The sequence below is a fragment of the Dipodomys spectabilis genome, unplaced genomic scaffold (assembly GCF_019054845.1).
Source record: "Dipodomys spectabilis isolate Male_0828 unplaced genomic scaffold, ASM1905484v1 ptg000265l, whole genome shotgun sequence".
NCBI classification, from domain to species: Eukaryota; Metazoa; Chordata; class Mammalia; order Rodentia; family Heteromyidae; genus Dipodomys; species Dipodomys spectabilis.
This window is the reverse complement of record NW_024870942.1, coordinates 985322-1010222: the sequence shown is the minus strand read 5'-3', so window position 1 is coordinate 1010222 and position 24901 is coordinate 985322. Positions and strand designations below refer to the sequence as shown.

Sequence of the window (24901 nt, the reverse complement as noted above, 5' to 3'; positions counted from 1 at the left end):
GTAGGGAGATTTAATTTTTTGAGTTCCAAGTATATTTTAGATATGAGACCCTTGTGTGTTGTATGGCTAGTGAAGATCTTCCCCCAATCCCTTGGCTTTCTATTGATCTTGCTAGCTATCTCCTTTGCCATGCAGAAGCTCTGCAACTTGATTCAATCCCATTTGTCCAATCTTTCTTTGATTTGTTGTGTTTCTGGGTCTCTATTAAGAAAATTTCGGCCTGTGCCAAGGAGACCTAGGATTTCTCCTATTCCGTCCTGCAATGTTTTCAGAGTGTTTGCTTTGACTCCGAGGTCGTTGGTCCATTTGGCGTTGATGTAGCTTTAGTTTTCTACAGGTGATTAAACAATTTTGCCAGCACCATTTACTGAAGAGGCTTTCTTCCTTCCATCCTATTTTTTTTTTAGCTCTCTTATCTAAGATTAGATGGCTATAGGTCTGTAGATTCATTTCTGGGTTTTCAATTCTATTCCATTGGTCCTGAGGTCTGTTATTGTGCCAGTACCAATCTGCTTTTATTACTATGGCTTTGTAGTAGAGTTTGAAATTTGGTATTGATATTCCTCCAGGAATGTTCTTTCTGTTACAGATCATTTTTGCTATTTTGGGTCTTTTATTGTTCCATATGAATTTTTGGATTGCCTCTTCTATTTCCTTGAAGAATGAGGTAGGAATATTGATAGGTATCACATTGAATGTGTAGATAGCCTTGGGAAGTATTGCCATTTTCACGATGTTGATGCTTCCAATCCAAGAGCATGGGAGGTTTTGCCACTTTCTAAGTTCTGTTTTTATTTCCTTCTTCAGGTTTTCAAAGGTTTCATCATAGGAGTCCTTCACTTTTTTGGTTACTTAATTCCTAGGTATTTTATTTTATTTATTTTATTTTTTTTTGTGAACATACTGTACAGAGTGATTACAATTACATGGGCAAGATAATGAGTACATTTCTTATCAAGCATTGCAGCCTCCTCCTTTGTTTACACTTCACATTCCTTCCCAGCCTTCCCTCCACCCCCTCACCCAATCCCCTCCCCCACACCAAAGTTGTAAAGTTCATTTTCGACATGACAACTTGTAGGTATTTTATTTTTTTGTGGGGCTATTATGAATGGAGTTGCTTTCCTGATTTCAGCCAGGCTTTTCTCATTGTTGGCATACAGAAAAGCCATTGATTTTGGAGGGCTAATTTTATAGCCTGCTACTTTGCCAAAGTTTTGAATCAGCTTGAGTAATTTGGGAGTGGAGTCCGTAGGATTCTTTAAATACAAGATCATCTCATCATCAAAGAGGGAGAGTTTTAGTTCATCTTTCCCTATTTGGATCTCTTTTATGTTTGCATCTTGTCTTATTGCTGTAGCTAGGCATTCTAATACTAGATTGAAGAGCAGTGGAGAGAGTGGAAATCCTTCTCTCATTCCTGAGTTAAGAAGAAAAGGCTTTAGTTTTTCACCATAAAGTATAATGCTGGCTGTTGGGTTGTTATATACAGTCTTTATTGTATTGAGGAATGTTCCATGGATTCCTAATTTTTCCAGAACCTTCATCCTAAAGGGTTGTTGGATCTTGTCAAGTGCTTTTTCTTCATCTATTGAGATAACCACGTGATTCTTATTCTTGCTCCTGTTGATGTGATGAATAATATTAATAGATTTGCGTATATTGAACCAGCTTTTCATCCCTGAAATGAATCCTGTTTGATCGTGGTGTATGATTTTTTGGATGAATTGTTGAAGTCGATTGGCCAAAATTTTGTTGAGAAGTTTTTCATTGATGTTCATCAAAGAAATGGGTCTATAGTTCTCTTTCCTTGATAAGTCCCTGCCTGGTTTTGGGGTGAGGGTTATGATGGCTTCATAGAATGAGTTTGGTAGTAAACTTTCTCTTTCAATATCATTGTTGAGTTGGAGGAATATTGGTGTGAGCTGTACTTTGAAGGCCTTGTAGAAATCTGCTGTAAACCATCTGGTCCTGGGCTTTTCTTAGACGGGCGGTCTCTTATTGCTGTTTCTATTTCAATGCTTGATATGAGCCTGTTAAGATGGTTTAACTCATCTTGGTTTAGTTTTGGCATGTCAATACTTGCTAAGAAAAGGTCCATTTCTGCCAAGTTCTCAAACTTATTAGCATAAATGTTTGAGAAGTATTCCCTTACAATGTTCTGAATCTTGGTTGTTTCTGTGGTGATGTTTCCATTCTCATCTCTGAGTTTATTTATTTGGGTGTGTTCTCTTCTTTTTCTGATAATATTTGCTAAGGGTCTCTCTATTTTGTTAATTTATTCGAAGAACCAACTCTTTGTTTTGTTGATTTTTTTCTATTTTTTTTTTTATTCTAAATCGTTTAATTCTGATTTACTTTTAATTATTTCTTTCCATCTACTGTCTGGGCATTTATCTTGCTGCTCTTTTTCAAAGAGGTTCAGATGTCTCATTAAATTGTTGGTTTCAGATCTCTCTAATTTGTTGATGTAGGAACTTAGAGCTATAATCTTTCCTCTGAGTAATGCCTTTGCTGTGTCCCAGAGGAAATGGTAATTTGTGTGTTCATTTTTGTTGAATATTTGAATTTTGTTTCTAATCTCTTCCATGACCCACTGGTGATTCAACAGTATGTTGTTCAACTTCCATGTGTTACAGGACTTTCTTTGATAGCTTTTGGTGTTGAGTTCTAATTTTATTCCCTTGTGGTCAGAGAGAATGCAAGGTATAACTTCAATGTTTCTGAATTTGGACAAGTTTGCTTTGTGACCTAAAATGTGGTCTATTTTGGAAAATGCTCCTTGTGCTGCTGAGAAAAATGTGTATTCTGATGCTGCTTGGTAAAATATTTGGTAGATGTCTCTTAAATCTAATTGTTCTATGTAGTTGTTCAGATCTGTGGTTTTTCTGTTGAGTTTTTGCTGAGTTGATCTATGTAGTTAGGATAGTGGTATGTTAAAGCCCCCATCAATTAATGATTTTTTTATCTATGTGAGATTTGAGGGAAAGTAGTGTTTCTTGGATAAATTTGGGTGCTCCCTTGTTTGGCAAACAGATATTTAGAATTGTAATATACTCCTGAAGGACAGATCCCCTAATTAGTATGTAGCAACCTTTTTTATCTCTTATCACAAATTTTAATATGAATTCTATTTTATCTGATATTAGGATTGCACCTCCCACCTGTTTATGGGGGTCATTTGCTTCGTAGATTTTGTTCCAGCCTTTGACTTTCAAAATATGTTTGTTTTTATGGGCAAGGTGTGACTCCTAAAGGCAGTAGATATAAGATAGTGCTTTTTAATCCAACTAGACAGTCTATGTCACTTAATTGGAGAGTTAAGTTTGTTTATGTTGAGAGTTATGACTGAGAGGTGTTTGGGAGTTCCTGCCATGTTATCCATTTTCCTTGGGCTGTGGCAACTGGGTTCTTCCTTTGGTTCTTGGATTCTCAGTTTGGGTGTGGTTTCTTGGCCTTTATTGTGCTCTTGTTGGTTTTCTATGTGTAGGACATCTTTAAGTATCTTTTGTAGGGCTGGTTTGGTGGAGATATATTGGTTATGAAGGATAGTTTAGCTGGGTACAGTATTCTTGGTTGATAGTTGTTTGTCTTTAGGGCATGGCATACATCATTCCAGGCTCTTCTTGCTTTGATTGTCTCTGCTGAGAAATCTGAGGTGATTCTAATTGGTTTTCCTTTATAGGTGATTGATCTTTTCTCCTTGACAGTGTTAAGGATCCTTTTCTTAGTTTGAATTGTTCCTGTGCAGATTATAATGTGACAGTGGGATGTCCTATTCTGGTCTGGTCTATTTGGGGTTCTAAAAGCTTTTTGTATCTGAATAGGCCTATCTTTTTGTATGTTTGGGAAGTTCTCTGCTAGGATCCTGTTAAACAAATTTCCTAGACATTAACTTCTGTCTCTACCTGCTCCTCCCCACCCATTATCTTCTGATTAGGCCTTCTGATGGTGTCTTCCAAATGTTGAATAGACCTGTCATATTTCTTGGATTTGTCTTGGATAGTTGTATGTTCTTTCTCTATAATATCTAGGCTGTCTTCAATCCCCGAGATTCGATCTTCTGCATAGTCTAACCTACTGTCAAGACTTTCTACTTTGTTTTTTATTTCTTTTCCTACTAATTGGTTGGCTTTGATGGCTTCTAATTCTTTGTTGGAACTTTGTTTTAGATCTTGTATGAACTTCTTTACTTCCTTAATTGGGTGTTCAGTGTTTATTCTCAATTCACTTATTTGATTGGTTATGGTTTCCTTGGACTCCCTTACCTTCTGTCAGGGTCCATTCAGCATTCCCTTTGTGGTCTCCCTGACTTTTTTATTTATTTATTTATTTTTTTATTATGAAAAAACTGTACAGAGGGGTTACAATTACATGGGCAAGATAATGAGAACATTTCTTATCAAGCATTGTAGCCTCCTCCTTTGTTTCCCCTTCCCATCCCTTCCAAGCCTTCCCCCACCCAATCCTCCCCCCACCCCCCTCCCACCAAAGCTGTAAAGTTTGTTTTTGACATGACAACTTGTACTTCTCATTGTTGCAACAGGCCCACCTGTATCTTTATTTAAACAACTTGTTTTTCACCATCCCCTCCACAAATTATACCGACTTCAAATACAGTGAAAGCACTGGTTATAGTGTGGGGGAGGGACATACAAAGCAACAAAGAAATAATCATATAAATGCGTTAGAAACAAATGCATGAAAGAAAAAAAAACATTTAAATACATATCTTAGGGTTCATTTTCCTAACATCACCTTATCTGACCTTTTCTGCTTGACTCATACATATACTAACTATTGAAAATGAGGGAAACCATGGGACCTATGTTTCTTTGGGCTTGGCTTACTTCACTTAATATAATTTTTTCCAAGTCTTTCCATTTCCTAACAAACGTCTCCCTGACTTCTTTCAGCTGTCCGTTTATGGATTCCATGAATGCCTTTAGTGATCTTTGTCTATTCTCATTTGCTCTCGCAATCCTGTATTACTCCTTGATTAGCTTCCTCACATTCACGCAATTCCTATAGTTCTCTTTGACTGTTCTCAACCTGCTCACGCAATTCCCGTATCAATCTTTGAGCAGCTTTCTCACACTTATGAGATTCCTGTATTGATCTTTGGTTTGCCTCCTGTCTCTCCCTTTCATGCTCACACTGAGTCCTTTGCAGGTTTTCAATATTTTCATTCACTATGTTTACCAATAGTGTTTGTAGAGCTTTTTGGGAACTCCCCTCTGGATTATTTATTAACTGTTCTGTCACCTGATTACCATGAGTGGGAGTTGAGATACCAGGACTTGCCATTTTTCTTATGTTTTTCTGGCTTGTTTTGCCCATTTGGTATGAAAGGAAAACCTATTTTGTGCTAGAACACTATTTTAAGGCAAGCATCAACCAAAGTCCTGTAGTTGCAAAGTCAAAAGGCTGCACATACAATCTAGTTCAACAGATACAATCTACTCACTATCAAACAACTATGGATTAATGGGCTAAGAACAGCAAGAAAGAATTTGGCAAAGCAGAAATTATTAGGTTTAGGGAGAAATGTGGGGAAAATAGGATTAGTGGGATGTGTAGAGTAAAAGGAGTGTGAATATAACCAAGTCCTAATCTCAGAGAGGGAAATGGATTGGATAGAATGGTAGGAGAGAGATTAAAAAAAAACAAGAAAAAATGGAAAAACAAAAATTTAAATTTAAAAAGTGAAACTTAAAAATTATCTATGTTTAAAGATGATATTGAGAGAAAGAAAGGATAGGATTAGAGGAGGGGAGGGATAGAAGAGACATGAAAAACTAAAAAATAAAAATTCTTTAAAAATTATATAGGCATAAAGAGATAATGCTGCTATTAAAGAATTTAAGCCTAAGAGGTTGTGAATTGTGTAGTAAATTTCTTGATTAAATTTGTAGACAATGGGGGATAAGGTCTAATAATCGAGGACAGGTATATATCTGAGGATGAGAAGATCAGCAATAATTCACGCATAAAAGTAAGAAAAAATAAAAAGAATGAAGAAAGAAGGAAAGAAAAAGGACCAAAAGGTCAATACAGATTAAAAAAAGCACGCACACATACACATATACACCTAAAATACAAATTATAAGAGGAAAAAAAAGATTAATAGAAAACATTTTAAAAAAAATTAAAAATAAAATAAAGGTACAAAAAAGAGTTCTTTGATTTTTTTGGGGGGGAGGATGGGATGGGAAGATCCTGTATCCCCTTCTATTCATAACCAGTCTCCTGGTGGAGTCTCTGGTCTGCTTGTGGTGTTTGGTTTTCCTGTGGCTTGATTAGTTTCTTAAGTTAGTTTCTTTGAGCAGGCAGAAAAATGCTCTGCTTTACCCAGATTCTCCACCCAAGCTAGTTCAATGGGTAGGAGATCTGCTTTGAGTATCACAAAAGAGGGAGATGACTGTTTCTTTTAGTTTGGAAATGCTGTGATGAGGCTAGGTTCTGGGTGGGGTTGAGGCCTTTCAGCAAACAGTAGCTATTTCCTGAGGGCTCTCTCCAGAGACACTCACAGAGCCCAGCCTAGAGCCATTCTCAGGGTTTATGTTTACTGAATTTCAATTGATTGTCTAGGCTGAGGTAGGGAGGGGCAGCCTCTGGCTCTGTTTACCCAGTGAAGAAAGCCACTTCTCTGGGGGCAGGGTTTTCTCTGCCTGGGCCAGGTGACTTTCTCCTGGGTGGAGTTGAGCCTGGCAGGTCCGGTCAGGTTCCTATGACCTGCTAAATGACTCGGCATGCGAGCGCGCACGCGCGCGCGCGCGCGCATACACACACACACACACACACAATCATACCCAGAACTGATGTCTTATGTCTGTAATCCTAGCTACTTAGGAGGCAGAGATATGATGATCATGATTTGAATGTAGCCTGAGCAGGAATGTCTGTGAGACCACTTATCTCCAGTTAACCACTAGAAAATTTGAAGTGAAGCTGCATCTCAAAATGGTAGAGCACTAGCCTTGAGCACAAAGCTCAAGCCCCACAACTGACCAAAAATAAGAACCATTATTTATTACTTTTCTAAGAAGTCATTAAGTGCAGCTTTAAGATTGCTGAAGCTGAGGACACACCTGGATTTGGCATATCTTGAGAAGAAGAGGAAGGAAGCCCTGTGTCCCATCCCAAAATATAGCCTATGCATTTTTTACCTCATAGTATGTATTCTACTAATAAATAAAATAGGAAAATAATCTCTTCAGTAACAATCACTCTATTTTTGTTTTCACCTGTCAGGGTCTCCTTAGACCTAAATCTTTGTGTGTTAGCTGCTACTTGCAAACAATTGGCAAATGCTGTGCAAGAAGGTCTGTGGCAAAGTATGGGCTGGAGCTCCAGTCTTGGTGGCAAGTTTGAAGACAGGCTGCAGGTGCCTGGAGAGCAATGTGTTCTTGCTGCACAGAAGTAGACAGCCGAGTCCCCAGGCTGGGCATCTTTGATGTGCAGGGAGAAGTGTTTGTCCTTCTTTTTCAAAAACACAAGGAATTTGTCATTTTCAATTTTGTCCCTATTTGAAAGAATGTTTATAATGAGCTGAAGACCCTATCCTGGCTCTTGCTTGTACCAAAGAAAGTAGTCTGAAGCACTGTCTGAATAAGTACAGTTGATGACACAGCTGTCTCCCTCCTGTATGCTCAGGATAGACGGACCCTGCTCCAGCTTCTCTCCTTCACTCACCCCTATGTGGAGAAAAAAAACCAAACAGAAAGGAGACAGTTGTCAGCTCAGTACTCTTCAGGACTGCCTTTTTCTACAGTAAGTACAGACAGCCTAGATAAAGTGATCTCCTGGATGTCTAAACATCAAGTATTAATGTACTCTGGTTTCCCAAATCAACTTACAGTTCAGCTGCAGCCACAAGAGCAAGCATATACCATGAATCAATCTCTTCATATTTCTTCCCAATTACAATCACTTGAAGACTTATAATCTATAGTAAGGACAACCACTTCTGTCATCAAATTGTTTCCTTTTCTCTCTTTCAATTATAGTGCTTTCTTGAATTGTCTACACAGCCAATAAGAAGACTTTATTTTTACCCTTAACCTACTCCTTTAGAATCCACTGAAATAACCCCCTGCCTATTGGGCATCAGCTGAAATTTACTGCCACCTCGTGGTCACATTGTTTACTAGTAACTGTAGTTCACTTTTGAGGACTTATAGGGACACAGATATATATTTTTCTTTCTTGCTATTGTTTCTAACGTATTTTTTATTATTTCTTTTTTATTGTGACAATACAATACAGAGTAGTTACAATTACATGGGTAAGATAACGAGTACATTTCTTACCAAGCATTGTTGCCTCTTCTTTGTTTCCCCTTCCCATCCCTTTCCATATTCCACCGACCTCCAACCCACACGATCCCTCTCTCCCACCAAAGTTGTAAAGTTCGTTTTTTGACATAACGACTTGTATATGTCATTGTTGCAATAGGTCCACCTGTATCCCTATTTAAACAATTTGTTTTTTCCCTTCCCTTCCACAAATTATACCGACATCAAATACAATGAGAGCAGGGGTTATACCATGGGGGAGGGACATACAAAGCATCATAGAAATCATTTAATAAATATGTAAGAAACAATTGTATGAAAAAAACATTTAAATACTTACCTTGGGGTTCATTTCCCTAACATCAACCTATCTGACCTTTTCTGCTTGACTCAGACATATACTAGTTGTTGCAAAACTGTATTTATAATGTACCATGTGGTTTTTTTGAGAATTTAAAATTTATTGTATGCATTATTATAAAAACTGTTAAGGTAGAATTGTAGAATTCATAGCTTTGATTTGATTTTTAGTAGCCTATAAGGAACTCTTGCAAGGTGCTATAGTTGCCAGAATTGGTTACTTTTTAAGATTATTATTTCCTTTTTTTAATTGTGAAAATACCATACAGAGAGGTTACAATTACATGGGCAAGGTAATGAGTACATTTCTTAACAAGCATTGTTGGCTCTTCCTTTATTTCCCCTTCCCATCCCTTACCTAACCTTTTCCCCACCCCACATCCAAAGTTGTAAAGCTCGTTTTTTTGACATAACATAAGCTCATTTTTGCAATGGGTCCACCTGTATCCCTAGTTAAACAATTTGTTTTTTCCCTTCCCCTCCCCAAATTATTCCAATATCAAATAGAGTGAAAACAGGGGTTATACTGTGGGAGGAGGGACATACAAAGCAACAAAGAAATCATCTTATAAATAGAAACAACTGCAAGAAAGAAAAAAAAACATTTGAGTCTTTATCTTGGGGTTCATTTCGCCTAACATCAACTTATCTGACCATTTCTGCTTGCTCAGACATATACTAGTTACTGCAAATAAGGGAAACCATGGGACCTATGTTTCTTTGGGCCTGGCTTACTTCACTTAATGTAACTTTTTCCAAGTCTCTCAATTTCCTAACAAATGGGGCAATGTCATTCTTTCTGATAGAGGCATAGAATTACATTGTGTATTTATACCACATTTTCTTGATCCATTCATCTACTGAGGGACATTTGAGTTGGTTTCATATCTTAGCTATGGTAAGTAAATCTAAAATAAACGTAGTTGTGCTGGTATATTTAGTATGGTCCTGTTTGTGATCATTTTGGTAAATACCCAAAACTGGGATTGCTGGGTCATAGGAGAGCTCTTTGTGGAGTCTTTTGAGAACCTCCATACGGTCCAAAGTGGGTGAACAAGTTTACACTCCCACCAACAATGCAGTAGGGTTCCCTTCTGTCCACATCCCCTCCAGCATCTGTTGTTATTAGAGTTCTTGCCCAGTCATTTTAATTGGGGTGAGGTAGTATCTCAAAGTTGTTTTGATTTGCATTTTTTTTATGGCTAGCGAGTTTGAGCATTTCTTTCTTTCTATTTTTTGCAGGTAGAAAACTTGTTTATTAACAGAGAGCAGCCCTTGAGCAATTTCTGCATGTACATCCTTCTTTCCTCTTCAGAGAAGTTTCTCTGTAAGTCTTTAGCCCACTTATTTATTGAGTTGTTCTTTGAGGATTTGTTGTTGTGGGATTTAGTTTTTTGAGTTCCAGGTATATTTTAGATATGAGACCCTTGTCCATTGTTGGCCAGTGAATATCTTCTCCCAATTCGTGTTTTTTTTTTTTTTTTTGATCTTGCTAGCTATGTCTTTTGCTATGCAGAAGCTCTGCAATTTCATACAACCCAACCTTTCTTAGATTTGTTGTGCTTCTGGGTCTCTATTAAGAAAATTTCAGCCTGTGCCAAGGAGGCCTAGGGTTTCTCCTATTATGTCCTGTAATGTTTTTAGAGTATCTGCTTTGACTCTGAGGTCTTTGATTCATTTGGAGTTGATTCTGGTGCAGAGTGATATATAAGGATCTAGCTTTGGTTTTCTACAAGTTATTAACCAGTTTTGCCTGAATCATTTACTGAAGAGGCTGTCTTTCTTCCATTCTATTTTTTTGGCTCCCTTATCAATGATTAGATAGCTATAGGTTTGTGAGTTCATTTCTGGGTTTTCAATTCTATTCCATTGGTCCTCAGGTATGTTCTTGTGGCAGTACCAAGCTGTTTAGGTTACTATGACTTTTTAGTAGAGTTTGAAATTTGGTATTGATATTCCTCCACCACTGTTCTTTCTGTGAAGAAGCGTTTTTCTATTCAGGGTCTTTTACTGTTCCATATGAATTTTTGGATTGCCTCTTTTATTTCCTTGAAGAATGAGGTTGTAATATTGATAGGTATCACATTGAATTTGTAGATGGCCTTGGGAAGTATTGCACTTTTCACTATGTTGATCCTTCCAATCCAGGAGCATGGGAGGTTTTTTCCACTTTCTAAGTTCTGTTTTGATTTCCTTTTTCATGTTTTTAAATTTTTATCATAGAAGTCCTTCACTTCTTTGTTAATTACTAGGTATTTTATTTTTTGTGAAGATATTACACACTGCTTTGCTTTCCTGATTTCAACCATGCTTTTCTCATTGATGGCACACAGAAAAGCCATTGATTTTGGAGGGTTAATTTTATAGCCTGCTACTTTGCCAAAAGTTTGAATCAGCTTGAGTAATTTGGGAGTGGAGTCTGTGGGATTCTTTAAATACAAGATCATGTCATCTGCACAGAGGGAGAGTTTTACTTCATCCTTCCCTATTTGGATCCCCTTTATGTTTACATTTTGTCTTATTGCTGTAGCTAGGCATTCTAATATTAGATTGAAGAGAAGTGGAGAGAATGGACATCTTTGTCTCATTCCTGAGTTCAGAGGAAATGGCTTTAGTTTTTCACCATTAAGTATAATGCTGGCTGTAGGTTTGTCATATACTGCCTTTATAGTATTGAGGAATGTTGCATGAATTCCTAATTTTCCCAGAACCTTCATCATTAAGGGGTGTTGGATCTTGTCATATGCTTTTTCTGCATCTATTGAGATAACGACGTGGTTCTTAATCTTGCTTTTGTTGATGTGATCAATTATATTAATTGATTTGTGTATATTGAACCAGCTTTGCATCCCTGAAATGAATGTTGTTTGTTCTTGGTGTATCATTTTGTGGATGAATTGTTGAAGTCGATTGGCCAAAATTGTGTTGGGAATTTTGCATCAATGTTCATCAAAGAAATGAGTCTATAGTTCTCTTTCTTTGATGAGCCTCTGCCTGGTTTTGGGATGAGTGTTATGATGGATTCATAGAATGAGTTTGGTAGTGAACTTTCTCTATCAATTTCATTGAAAATTTGAGTAGTATTGGTGTGAGCTCTGCTTTGAAGGCCTTGTAGAATTCCACTGTAAATCCATCTGGTCCTGCCCTTTTCTTAGATGAGACGTCTCTTATTGCTGTTTCTATTTCAATGCTTGATATGGGCCTGTTAAGATGTTTTAACTCATCTTGGTTTAGTTGTTGACATTTGCTAGGAAAAGGTCCATTTCTGCCAGTTCTCATACTTATTAGCATAAAGGTTTGAGAATTATTCCCTGATAATATTCTGAATCTTGTTTGTTTCTGTGGTGATGTTTCCATTCTCATCTCTGAATTTATTTATTTAGGTCTGTTCTCTTCTTTGTCTGATAAGATTTGCTAAGGGTCTGTCAAATTGGTTAATTTTTTCGAAGAAACAAATCTTTGTTTTGTTGATTCTTTCTATGTTTTCTTTGAATTCTAATTCATTTAATTCTGATTCAATTTTAATTATTTCTTTGAATCTACTGGATTGAGATTTGCCTTGCTGCTCTTTTTCAAGGAAGTTCAGATGTCTCATTAACTGTTGGTTTCAGATCTCTCCAATTTGTTGATGTAGGAACTCAGAGCTATAAACTTGCCTCTGAGTACTGCCTTTGTTGTGTCCCAGAGGAACTGGTAATTTGTGTGTCCATTTTTGTTGAATGCCATGAACATTTGAATTTCCTTTCTAATCTCTTCCATGACCCATTGGTGATTCAACAGTACGTTTTCAGCCTCGATGTGTTACAAGGCCTTCTTTGGTGGCTTTTGGTGTTGAGTTCTAATTTTATTCCCTTGTGGTCTGAGAGAATGCAATATAACCTCAATGTTTCTGAATTTGGACAAGTTTGCTTTGTGACCTAAAATGTGGTCTATTTTGGAAAATGTTCCAGGTGCTGCTGAGTAAAACGTGTATTCTGATGCTGCTGGGTGAAATATTCGGTGGATGTCTGTTTAATCTAGTTGTTCTATGCAGTTGTTTAGATCTGCGTTTTTTCTTTTGAGTTTTTCCTGAGTTGATCTATGTAGTTGGGATAGTGGTGTGTTAAAGTCCCCAACAATTAATGTCTTTTGATCTATGTGAGATTTGAGGGAAAGTAGTTTTCTTGGATAAATTTGGGTGCTGCGTTGTTTAGCGAATAGAGATTTAGAATTGTAATACCTTCATGAAGGAGAGATCCCTTAATTAGTATGTTGCAACCTTCTTTACCTCTTCTAAGTAATTTTAATTTAAAGTCTATTTTATCTGATATTAAGATTGCAACTCCCACCTGTTTAGGGAGGTCGTTTGCTTGGTAGATTTTGTTCTAGCCTTTCACTTTCAGAATATGTTTGTTTTTATGGGCAAGTTGTTACTCCTGAAGGCAGCAGATAAAAGGATCTTGCTTTTTAATCCAACTATGCAGTTTAAGTCACTTAATTGGAGAGTTATGTCTGTTAATGTTGGGAGATATGACTGAGTGGTGTTTGGTACTTCCTTCCATGTTATCCACCTTCTTTGTGGCTGCAAAAACTGGGTTCTTCCTATGGTTCTTGGATTCTCAGTTTGGATGCAATTTCTTTGCCTTTATCATGATCTTGTTGGTTTTATATGCATAGGACATCTGTAAGTATCTTTTGTAAGGCTGGTTTGGTGGAGATATATTGTTTCTGTTTCTCTTTGCTATGGAAGATTTTTATTTGACCTTCAGTTTAGCTGGGTACAGTATCATTGCTTGATAGTTGTTTGCCTTTAGGTTGTGGCATACATGATTCCAGGCTCTTCTTGCTTTAATTGTCTCTGCTGAGAAATCTGAGGTGATTCTAATTGGTTTCCCTTTATAGGTGTTTGATTTTTTTTTTCCTTGACAGCTTTAAGGACTTTTTCTGTGGTCTGAATTGACCCTGTGCAGATTATAATGTGAAGGTGGGATGATCTGTTCTGGTCTGGTCTATTTGGGGATCTGAAAGCTTCTTGAATCTAAATAGGCCTATCTTTTTGTATATTTGGGAAGTTCTCTGCTAGGATACTGTTAAACAAATTTGCTAGACCATTAACTTCTATCTCTAGGTGCTCCTCTACAGCCATTATCCTCAGATTAAGCCTTCTGTTGTATGTTCTTTCTCTATAAGATCTAGGCTGTCTTCAATCCCCAAGATTTAATCTTCTATATGTTCTAACCTACTGTCAATACAATCCACTTTGTTTTTTTTATTTCATTTCCATCTAATTGGCCAGCTTTTGATGGCTTCAAATTCTTTGTTGGAGCTTTGTTTTAGATCTTGTATGAACTTCTTTACTTTCTTAATTTGGTGTCCAGTTTTTATTCTCAAATCACTTAGTTGATTGGTTATGGTTTCCTTGGACTCCCATTCCTTCTGTCGGGCTCCATTCAGCATTCCCTTTGGGGTCTCCCTGAATTCTTTCAGCTGTCTCTTTATGGATTCCATAAATGCCTCTATTGATCTTTTTTCTATTCTCATCCTGCTCTCACAATTCCTGTATTACTCTTTGATTAACTTCCTCATGTTCACACAATTCCTGTAGTTCTCTTTGACTGTTCTCAGCCTGCTCACACAATTTCTGAATTTCTCTTTGACTATTCTCAGCCTGCTCATGCAATTCCTGTATTAATCTTTGAATAGCTTCCTCAGGTTCACAAGATTCTTGTATTAATCTTTGGTTTGCCTCTTCTCTCTCCCTATCACACTCACACTGAGTTCTTTGAAGGTTTTCAGTCTTTTCATTCACCATGTACACCAGTAGTATTTGTAGAGCTTTTTGTGAACTCTCCTCTGGATTATTCATTAACTGTTCTGTCATCTGATTATCATGAGTGGGAGTTGAGATACCCGGACTTGCCATTTTTCTTGTGTTTTTCTGGCTTGTTTTGCCCATTTGGTATGAAAGTAACACCCATTTTGTGCTAGAATACTATTTTAAGGCAAGCATCAACCAGAGTCCTGTAGTTTCACAGTCAAAATGGCTGCAGATACAATCTAGTTCAACAGATACAATCTACTCAACATCAAACAACTATGGATTAATGGGCTAATTACAGCAAAGAATTTGGCAAAGCAGAAATTATTAGGTTTAGGGAGAAATGTGGGCATAAATAGGATTAGAGGGATGTGGAGAGGTAAAAGGAGTATGAATTTAACCAAGCCCTAATCTCAGAGAGGGAAATGGATTGGAGAGAATGATAAGAGAGCAATTAAAAAAAAAGAAAAAATGGAAAAACAAAAATATAAATTTATAAAGCAAAACACTTAAAATTATGTAAGTTTAAAGAAATGATATTGGGAGAATGAAAGGATAGGATGAGAGGAGGGGAAGGATAGAAAGGAGACATGAAAAACTAAAAAATAAAAATTCTTAAAATTAGTTACTTGAAAATTATATAGATATAAAGAGATAATAATGGTATTAAAGAAGTTAAGTCTAAGAGGTTGTGAATTGAGTAATAAATTTCTGGATTAAGTATGTACACAATGGGGATAAGGTCTAATAATCGACCATGGATATATATTTGGGGATGAGCAGAACAGCAATTAAAGTAACGAAAAAAAGAAAGAAAGAGAAAAAAATGAAAAGAATTTTAAAAAATAAGGACTAAACGGTTAAAAGTGATTTAAAAACTCACACACATATATAAACCTAAAATAAATATTATGAGAGAAAACATTTTTTAAAAATAAAAATTTTAAAAAAGGTACAAAAAAGAGTTCTTTAATTTTTCTTTTGTGTGTGTGTGGGGGGGAGGGGGCTAATGGGAAGATCCTGTATCTCCCCTGTGTCCATAACCAGTCTTTTGGTGGAGTCTCTGGTCTGCTTATGGTGTTTGGTTTTCCTGAGGCTTGATTGGTTTCTTAAGTTAGTTTGTTTGAGCAGGCAGAAAAATGCTCTGCTTTACCCAGGATTTTGTGCTCCTCCTCCCAGGCTAGTTCAGTGGGAGGGAGATCTGTTTTGAGTATCACAAAAGAGGGAGATGGCTGTTTCCTCTAGTTTAGAGATGCTACGATGGGGCTAGTTTCTGGGTAGAGTTGAGGCCTTTCAGCAAATAGTAGCTTTTTCCTGAGGGGGTAGCTTCTGAGACACTCACAGAGCCCCGTCTGGAGCCATTCTCAGGGTTTATGTTTATTGAATTTCAATTGATTGTCTAGGCTGCTGTAGGGAGGGGCAGCCTCTGGCTCTGTTTACCCAGTGAAGAAAGCCACTTCTCTGGGGGCAGAGTTTTCTCTGCCTGGGCTGGGTGACTTTCTCCTGGGTGTAGCTGAGCCTGGAAAGTCAGGTCAGGTTCCTGTGACCTGCTAAATGACTCTTTAGTTTTCTTCCAAGGCCTGAGTTGGAGCTAGCTGCTCAGCCAGGAAATAAAGAAGATACAATTATGCAATCAGCTACTTTTTTTTTTTTTAGTGAAAGTAACAACCCTGATTTCTAACAAGCGAAAACATGAACTGTCAGAAAGAAAAGAGGATGAGAAATAATTCTGTTTGTGTTCCAGATCAAGAATGACAGACCTGCAAAACAGCAGTATATCTTGCTGAACTCAAGCAGCACCTGCAGCTGTCAATCTATCCTGGGTTGCCATCTCTTCTCCATTCCTTAGGAACAAGAAGCTAATGTGAAAATGGCTTCTCTTTTTCAATTCTGCTTATAATATAGATGCATGAATCAGCATAAGCTTTTCTCCATAAACCTTTACCAACACTTACATCATCACATCTTAGTTCAGGGTTAGTCTTAGAATGTCTACAGAGATTCCAAATGCTCAGTAGCATCATTCCAGTGGTTCAAAGTGAAGTAATGCCAATATTAATACAGTTTAGTTTGAATAACAAACAGTACAAAACTACCCTTCTTATTATGTTGTGTCTACTGAGTGAAGTCCATTGAAATTTTTCAACTGGGAATTGTATTTAGGCTTCAGTCAGTTTGACAATTAAACCAAAAATCAGCAAATTCATCTAAACTCCCTTTCATAGGCCACAATGGGGAACACATAATACACTAGATATCTATATTCTGGAGCTTTCTCACAACTGAATAAATTTCTTATCGTGGGACAAATGAATTTGGTTAAAAAAGATTACTTCTATTTCACTGCTTAGAATTCTGCATAAATAGCTTTAATTAACTATTATTGAGACAAATTGAATATATTTAGTTCATATTAATCAGAGTGGCTTGTGAAGTACCATACTCAGGAGAAATATTTTTAGGACAAACCAGTATGCAGGACCAGGAGCAGATGTTGAAGCTTGTCCACCATGAGTCTTGCTCTGATACTAACAGCAATGTTTATTCCTATTTCTATTAAATAGGGAAGCATGAAGCTTAGTGCCTCAGCTGTGACACAATACTATTACAGGCATATATCCACCAGTACAAACCAGGGCCTCTGTGAACATAATGGAAGAAAAAGGGGAATGGAAGCAAATGTACCAGTATGTATGCTATTTGCTGTGCCAAGAGTAAGTTCTTCATCTTTGACCCAGTTGTCTTCGATTATTAATGACAATACCAGTGTAATAATAACAAAAATACACATTAGCTTGAAAACATGAAATCCAAGAGCTGATAATCCCCCTCACAACCATAATAAAGCCTTGAATTGCTTATGAAAAATCTAGGTTTACCAAAATAAGTTTAAAGTGGACCTTTTTTTAAAGGATATAATATACCTCTGATAAAATAAACCTGTAATAAACCTCTGATAAAATGAATAAGCATTTTTAAAAATCGATGTTAATGAAATGAAGACTCATCTGCCATATTAGTGCAGTACACTAAGATGACTTGTGAGAAGCCTAAGAGCCACTGCACACATAGTAGGAGTAGGAGAGTTTGTAACAATCCACTCACTGCAATCATGACCTTTAACCCTTTATAATCTAATCACTTATAAAATCTCTACCAGGGATAATTACTTGAATTTGTTTCTGGACTAGAATAAAACTTGAACAAATACTTACAACTACTTAATATGAAAATACTCATATTTTCCCATATCTTGTAGTTGTGCCTATTTTTAAAAGTACTTTTTAAGTATGTTCATTAAATAATTTTCTATAATTATGGATAATTAGAAATAGTATAAATGTGATTGATTTAAAAATGCATATCTACACAAATAAAAAGGTGATAATTAGAGGTTATGTGCTTAATGCTTTTTTTCTCTGGCATGGAGATAACTAAATATAATGTGGAAAAAGCAAATTAATATATATCGGACACATATAAAATTCTGCCAGGGTATATAGTTTGTAAAATTTGGCTTTCTTTATGGAGAGCCTGAGTCTCAAAGGAGTTTTTCATTAGAGAAAGGAGGGACAGTGGACACAACTTGTCAGCAACAGGCCCAAGACCAGAGCTATTTACCCTAAGAAATGGAATACTAATGAAAGGAAATTTAAGTCAGCTTACATTCAGATTCTTCACCTAAGAAATATGGTATGATATACCATAAATTTTGAGGTAATATTGTAAAGGAAACTCCATTAATAAATACAAAAGACTTTTCCTTCCCACCCACAAGGCCAGGCTGAAAACTGCAGAGCTGGGATTCAGGTTTCAGGTGTTTGGGGAACACTGAGACACAAAGCACAGAAGGAGGTGAATGAATGTACAAGAGGGAGGCTGTGGAACTTCTTTTCAATAAATGATTTAATTTAACTTTACTACTCTTGGCTGGTTAGGTAGAATTAAGGCCAAAGACAGAGATCTTTCTCAAGGTATTACAGGAATCAGTACAAGTTGGAGATGTTTCTGTTTTGAGATGTGCAGTTGAGAATGGCAGGTGCTCTCTGTGGGTCTTCATGAGTGATGGGCTCTGCTGCACACAAACAGCTGCTCATCCTGTTTAAATGGAAACCACACTGAGAAGAGGACTTGTTGCTTCCACTTTTAATGCATATATAAATTTGCATTTTTTGATGAATTAGTAATTATACAGAAGAAAAAATATAAAGAAGAAATCTGAACTATCTAATTTAGCTTAAATCTAATTTAATTTCCTAACTGAAAAAAAGATGTATTTGATGGATACATACCTTTAAATTTGCTCTGTGTGTGTGTGTGTGTGTGTGTGTGTGTGTGTGTGTGTGAGAGAGAGAGAGAGAGAGAGAGAGAGAGAGAGAGAGAGAGAGAGAGAGAGACACTCAGGACCTTGTGCTCTAAGACAACTTTCTTACAACTGTCTCTGTACTACTTGAGTAATGCCTCCAGTTTGGCATTTTGCTGATAAATGTGACATGGAATTTCTTAAATTTTTCTTTTGGCCTGGCTTGCTTCTAACTGTGATCCTCCTAGTGTCAGCCATATGAGCAGCTAGGATTATAGACATAAGCCACTGGCGCTCAGCCTTGAAGTATTTGAAAGAATTGAAAGAATTTTGAAGCATTGGCATTCAACTTATCTCCAGACTAGTTACAATGAACTGTGCAGGGCCTGGTATCAAACAATCATGAAATATCCATTTACTAACTGCAGAAATGAATCTGTATATACAATCAAAATGATATTAAATTAACTAAATAATATATTGGAATATGTAATCACTTTAAATATGTAAGATTTAAAAAATCATATTCCCCTGCCAGGAACCAGTGGCTCATGCTTGTAATCATAGGAACTCAGGAGGTACAGTGCTGAGGGTCACAATTCAAAATCAACCTTGGTAGGAAAGTTGATGAGACCCTTATCTCCAATTAGCCACAAAAAGTTAAAAGTGAAGCTGTGGTTCAAGTGGTAGAGTACTAGCCTTTAGCAAAATGAGCTCAGAGACACTTCTCAGATCCTGAGTTCAAGCCCCAGGATTGGCACACACAAAAAGTCATAGTCCTACCACCCAAAGACAATCATTTTTAATACATCAGTTTATGTTTTTTGTGGTTTCTTTAGTTAGTATTTGCCTTTCACATAAGTATTTACTTATGTGAAATACCATATTTAAATGTTTCTAATTGTTCCTAGCCTGTGCAAACAGTGCTCTCAATTGCATGTAGGCTGCTTATCTCTTAAGTGTTTTTTTTTTAGATACCAGCAGCTGAAAAGCCCAGGATAGCCTTGGCTGCACTTACCAGTCACACTGCCAAGTTGTTGGAGCAAAAAGACCTTCTCTGGAACAGTTACAGAATATGACAGAAGAGTGTTCAAGATGTTGATCCTGACTAAATTAGTGGAGCAGGAATCTCCCTCTACAGTGAGCTTGCTGTGAAGCTGAACAACTAGGAGAAAAAGCCTGAGTAGCTAATCAGGAGAAAGAGACAGGTCAAGACATTACATTCAACCTTCTGTCTGTAGTTGGACTTTACACTGAGCTTTCAAACTGTGATGAAGTATGATGATCTTACTCACAGAAACAGAAACCCTGGTTAACTTTATGTGTTGACTGAGGATATTTTAGACTATAGAATTCCAGGTTCACCCTCAAACTCTGTTGTGTCTGGAAAAAAACAGCAGCTCCTTTATAAAAGCAATAAACAACATACATACAACACCCCTGCTCCACCTGTAGGCATCCTTGTCAGCCTCCAGGGACAGGTTCATGTACTGGCTGTAGAAGAACATCATACATCCACGATGGAGGAGGCTGTGATGTGCAGGGAGCTGTGCTTGGTGGCCACATCCATAGTTGCTGTGTCCCTTCCATTCCACTTTTTGCTTTCCATGAAATTCATCCTTGTTAGGGAAACAGGGCCTTTCCCTGTGTCATTTTTGCTACCTTATGGTTGTGAAAGGGGCTCATGGTGTAATTGTACTGAGAGTGCAATTCTCTACCTCCAGGATGATCAGGGACTCAGGCCACTACTCCAGTTTGACCACTCACTCCTATTCAGAAAATTCTGTAATGTGAGAGTTAAGACTTCAGTTGTCCAGCTGGGAAGGTGGCTCAGTGGTAGAGTGCTTGCCTTGCATGCATGAGGCACTGGGTTTGATACCTCAGCACCACATAAGCAAAAAAGAAAAAAACTGGAAGTGGTGCTGTGGCTCAAGTGGTAGAGCGCTAGCCTTGAGCTGAAGAGCTGAGGGACAGTGTCCAGGCCCAGAGTTCAGTCCCCACGACCAGACCAAAAAAAAAAAAAAAAAGGCTTCAGTTGTTCAATTATCTTAATGTTTTCTAATTAGCATCCCTTCTTTACAGTCCATAATGAATCTCTAGTTAGGTAGATAATGTGCCTAATTTTTTTGCCTCCTCCCACCACAAGATATTCACCTTTATCCCAGAATCTAAGAAATACTTCTGTGGGCATTTTCATCCAACCTGGTGACCTCTTTTCATTAAGTTATCACAAAAACAAAGCCAAGAAGCCACTAATGAGGAACTCAAGTATTTCTCCATTCTGATTCTGCAGAGAGGTCTGCCTTGAAAGCTGATTTGACAATTCAACATCTTCTCTTTTCTGTAAGGTCAAACAGAAGGATTTGAAAAGAGTATGGTCAGTCAGAGACCAGACTCAGTACATACTAGCCCAGAAACAGTGGAGACAGAGACATCTTGGGGCCAGAGCTAGGGTTTCTCATTAAGCTTTTGGATGATTTTCCTCTCCTCTCCTCACAGTGGCATATAGAATATAAGCCCATAGGGTCTATATAAAGACAGCAGATTGGTAATTAAGACATATATTTGAGGACCACAGTTTGAAATCTGGCTCTATCTGACATCAGATATATAAATTAAGCTTTAGCTTTCTGATAGGAAAGTAGGTTTTTAACATCTTGCAATTTTTGAAAAATTGAAACAAGTCACTTAAAAGGTCTGTGGAAGAGGTTAGAATGAATTTAAATCTTCAAGTAAAGTAGCTCATGTGTATAAAATTATATTTTCTATTGGCTACTGAATCTTTACAAGGTGGATTGTGCAAAAAACTTACATAGTAAATTTTATGAGTGAATAGCTGGTGATTTTGCTCAGGTAGTGACAATAGTACTTTAATAACTCATTAGTCCTACAGTTATTTTTCAAGTGTGTGTTGGTCAGATGTGGTGACATGTGCTCAGGGTCAGCAAAGCCCTGATTTGGAGAACTTATTGAATGAGAGGAAATGAGAAGTACTGGAGCTTGGATGCCAGGAAGGAGTAAAATACTCATGCTTATGAAATATTTTTTATTACCACTATTTTCTCAGTGACATGGACAATCAGTAAATCTGAAAAGTATAGACATATGGGGACTTAGTGTAAGACAAGATGAAATATACAGTGAGGTTGAAAGGGAATGTAAAGATATAGAGTATTCAAAATCAAAAGAGAGCTGTATAATTTAGTTTTAAAGGACAAAGTAGGCATTCAGAAAAAAATTACTAAAGCTGAAGATGATGAGATTTTATGTGCCCACCGGGATATGCTACTGTATCCAGGTATTTGTAAATTTATTCCCCATGTCACTTTGAGGTTTCTTTCTTTCTTTTTTTGGGGGGGGGAGTCTGGTCGTGGGGCCTGAACTCTGGCCTGGGTGCTGTCCCTCAGCGCTTTAGCTCAAGGCTAGCACTCTACCACTTGAGCCACTGCGCCACTTCTGGCTTTTTTTCTTTTTGCTTATGTGGTGCTGAGGAATCGAACCCAGGGCCTAATGCATGCAAGGCAAGTGCTCTACCACTGAGCCACCTTCCAAGCCCTGAGGTTTCTTTTTAGAAGATTAATACTTAAGCCAGTATGTTTCAAGCAAAATACTTTGTCCCCTATATTATGCATGGAACTCATCCAATCTGTGTGGGTTTTAAGAGACAAAGGAGGAAGTTTTGCCCCCATATGGATGCAAACTTGAAACTTGAACTGAAAAGCCACTCTTCCATGAGTGTGGAGCATATTAGCCCACTGAAAAAGTTAGACTTACAAGTTGCACAATCGCATTAACGAATCATCACAATAAATGTAGATGTTGGGTGAAGCAATGAAAAAATTCATAGCAATATGAATACAGAGTGGGTCCCCAGGTACAGATACAGAAGACACAATTCTGCAGTCATCGCCTTTGCCTTACACTTCAGAGGCTCATGGCCTTTCCAGTTCTTACTCTCTAAATTTTTAACTTTAAAAACTTTCTCATGCCGAAGTTTGAATTTAGGGGCTTTTATGTGATAGGTTCTACTCTCCCAGCTATTTTATACTTGATTTTTCTTTAGATGTCATTCTCTTTTCCCTGGAGTTACGCTCAGACTACAATATTGAGTAGTACCTACCCATCATGCAGAGCTGAGGTGACAGGTCTGTATCACCACACATTGCTTGAGATAGACTGTCATTAAAATTTATTCTGGCTGATCTTGAAACTCACTCTGGAATGATAGGTATTTCCCACCATTTCTGACCCTTTACTATCATTCACATAAGGTTTGTGGTATTAAGGATGAAACGTGTGCTTAACCTTCCACTGGTTAAGTTAACTACCTTGTTTATGCTTTGTAAGAAGGCCAGCTGATATGGGGAACTGGCCAGGGACACTCATCACTTTGACTTTAATTATTTCTGCAATTATACTTTTACTTTTTGTCTTTCTTTTGAGCATCGGCATTTTGTCTTTCTGATTTACTAACCAAGCAACCTTTCTTCTAAATGATGAAAGTCCTTTTTTCTCCATGAGAAGGTTTTCTTTCTCCTTATTCCTTCTCTTCCTGTCCCTTCTTTTTCTAAGAAGAATTCCTAGTAGGGAAAGAGCTGTGGCCTTTCTGTGACCTCTCCTTCCATGCACTGTTATTGGGTTATCATGCAGATTCCACTTTCTTTGTCACATGTGGCCCCTTAAAAAGCAATAGGATGGAGCAATGTGGACCAAGGTGACCTGGAACAAGATATGGAGCTGGTCTTTGCAGGAATAACTACAGAGACCATTTCAATTTTACCTGGCTCACATTGGTATTACTAGACCACCATAAGAACCTGTTTCAGATTCAGTAATGAACAGCTGAGCATGGTGATGTTCACTTCTTGTTCACCTGCTCTAACATTTGAATGATTTTACATCAGCAGAGAAGTTGAGGGGTGTATGCATCGGACTGTGCTGAAACCACACAGATGCCAGAGAAGAAGTTCAGCAGCCAGACCCTTGCTGTCACTCAGTTTGTGCTCAGCTTCCCCTGTGGTTTCTGCCACTGTGTCACTCAGAGCACAGTAGTACACAGCTGAGTCTGACTCTTGGACTGCAGCTTTCTTCAAGTGGAAGGAGGTGTTTTCTCTATTGTACATGGCTTCAAATCCGTTGTAGCTTCCCTTGTCATTGGCCTTGGAGACCCTAAAGAGGAGCTGGGGACCTTCTCCAGGATACTGGACATACCAGAAGAGAGAAGGGTACCATGTGGCTGAATAAGTGCAGTCTATGGTCATGGAAGCCCCTTCTGACACAGTCACGTGGCCTTCTTTCTGGGTCACAGAGTCTCCACAAGTCCTTCCTGGAGGAAAAAGAGAATGGTGGCACTTTGGGAATAAAGCTTTCAAGTATATTTATGGTTAAATATCTTGCTGAATTTATAGAAGAAAGTATCCAAGTTTTAAAATTGATTTTACTTACCAAACATTAAGATTATCACAGTCACTAAGCCTGGAGAAGTTCTCATCTTTAAACTCTTCACAGGAAGAAATGTTGAAGTGATGTAGAATGGATGAGTCTAAACCTTTAGCTCAGACAGGAAATGAGTTTGTATTAGGGAGCTGCTCCCTCTGGTGGACAGGGACTGAACTGGGATGAAAGTTTTCCTGGTTTTCTCCCAAAGTCAGAAGTATGTCCTCCTCCTGACCTCATTTATGAGTAAGTCTTAAGTCAGTCTTCAAGTGTTCTCTATCAATCTATGGGACAGCAATGATATTTTTAGGTCTTTAGTTGATAGCAATGTACATTAGAAGACCAACCCAGTTGTGTGTGTGTGTGTGTGTGGCTGAGAAGACACCCATTGCCTCAAACATTTTAACACAAGACTAAATATTTTCATGTGTTAATTGTGAGCCACTGAACTAACCATTGTAATATCATAGAAGTGTTTTTCACTGAAATCATATTAAGTGACAAGAGGACAAATTAATATTGAGTGATTCTCAGTTTTCAGTACTGTTTTCCTACACAGAGAAGAGCAACTGACTTCCCAGGTACCCAATGCATATTTGTTAAGTGAAACAAAAAGTTGAATGGGTGGTCTTTGGCTGAGGCATCACTATTGAAAGATGATATTTCCTCTGTTTTAAAATTGTTTCAAATCATAAGGATTAAAAAAAT

General features: G+C 37.6%; 1 gene segment (V, D, J or C); it reads right to left on the bottom strand.

Annotated features, from left to right (window-relative positions):
- Nucleotides 1-23652: 23652 nt before the first annotated feature.
- LOC122125467 lies at nucleotides 23653-24274 on the bottom strand. The segment is given in 2 exon segments: nucleotides 23653-24083; nucleotides 24203-24274. Coding segments are annotated over 2 exon segments (477 nt in total).
- Nucleotides 24275-24901: the final 627 nt, after the last annotated feature.